The 1,302-nt window shown below is 48.4% G+C and overlaps 1 protein-coding gene across 1 annotated transcript in view; it reads left to right on the top strand.

Moving 5' to 3' along the window:
* Positions 1–1,210, top strand: part of LOC106813478 (WD repeat-containing protein 19-like) — a 17,753-nt gene extending 16,543 nt beyond the window's left edge. Inside the window, exons 22-23 of the mRNA XM_014817619.1 lie at positions 233–611; positions 1,082–1,210. Coding sequence (XP_014673105.1) covers positions 233–611; positions 1,082–1,210 — 508 coding nt within the window. The remainder of the gene's footprint in view (positions 1–232; positions 612–1,081) is intronic.
* The last annotated feature ends 92 nt before the right edge of the window (positions 1,211–1,302 follow it).

The raw sequence follows: 1,302 nt of genomic DNA, 5'->3' as shown, positions 1-1,302 counted from the left end.
CCCGCCACCGCACCGCACGCACCGCCACGCACCGCACCGCCCACCGCACCGCACCGCACCGCCCACCGCCCGCATAGACTTCCTCATGGGTAGAGACGCCGGTTGGCATGCCCAAGTAGACCACAACACATCTTTGCTGCTCTGCATCACACTGCCGCACTATCACATATCACACCAAAGCACACCGCACCCCTATCACACTGCACTGCACTGCACCTCTATCACACCAAAGCACACTGCACCGCACCACACCGCACCACACCGCATCGCACGCACCCTTCCACGACCACTCTCACGCGTCTTCCCCCCTTTTTCTCCCTACCTCCCACCCGCGCGCGTCCACGAGACGACAACCACCTGACGCGCGCACGTGCGCGTTCCCTTGGCAGGACGCCAAGTACCTGTTCCGGCTGTACATGGCGCTGCAGCAGTACAGGGAGGCGGCGCGCACCGCCATCATCATCGCTCGTGAGGAGCAGTACAACGGCAACTACCGCAGCGCACACGACGTGCTCTACAGCATGTACCGCGAGCTGCGTCTGCACGGCATCACCGTCTCCACGGAGATGGCGAGCAACCTGATGGTGCTGCACAGCTACATACTCGTCAAGGTGACAACGCCATCTGTTGGCACGCGCTGGTACTGTGTAGAGTGGATGATCTGGTTTCAAGTAGTTAGTAGATCTATGCGAGTTATATTTATAGTTATAGTTATAGTTATTAGTTATAGTTATAGTTATTAGTTATGAGTTATAGTTATTAGGTGTGTAAGTAGGAAAAATCCAGTTCATGAAGTTATAGGAAATAGGAATTGGGTGCGTAAATGGGAATTCCTTGAAAAGAAATAAATGCTGTGTAAATACCTAATGAAGAGGAAATACATGGAGATTAAATAGTTACCAAATAGGAAATATGTGCAGTTTAAATTGTTAATAATAAGGTAATAGGTACAATTTTAAATTGTTAATAAATTTAAAAAATAGACGAGGTTTAAAATAAATAATAAAAAGGAAATAGGTGCAAATAAATTGTAAAATAAGTTTTGTCGTAATTTGTACGCCATATTTACGGCTCTCTGCAGATCCACGTGAAGAGAGGAGATCATATGAAGGCAGCTCGTCTGTTGATCCGGGTTGCCAACAACATCAGCAAGTTTCCCGCACGTACGTATCATGATAGCATCGCAGCCAATCTACCCACCAATCACTAGTCATAACACCAGGAGTCTGTCAATAACAGGAGTCTCATAACACGTACTCGATCTCTGTAAACCATTAGGGAAAGACTGATCGAGGCTATCGC

The sequence above is a fragment of the Priapulus caudatus genome, unplaced genomic scaffold (genome assembly GCF_000485595.1).
Source record: "Priapulus caudatus unplaced genomic scaffold, Priapulus_caudatus-5.0.1 Scaffold780, whole genome shotgun sequence".
NCBI classification, from domain to species: domain Eukaryota; kingdom Metazoa; phylum Priapulida; class Priapulimorpha; order Priapulimorphida; family Priapulidae; genus Priapulus; species Priapulus caudatus.
The sequence above is the reverse complement of the archived record's forward strand: the minus strand, read 5'-3'. Positions and strand labels throughout refer to the sequence as shown.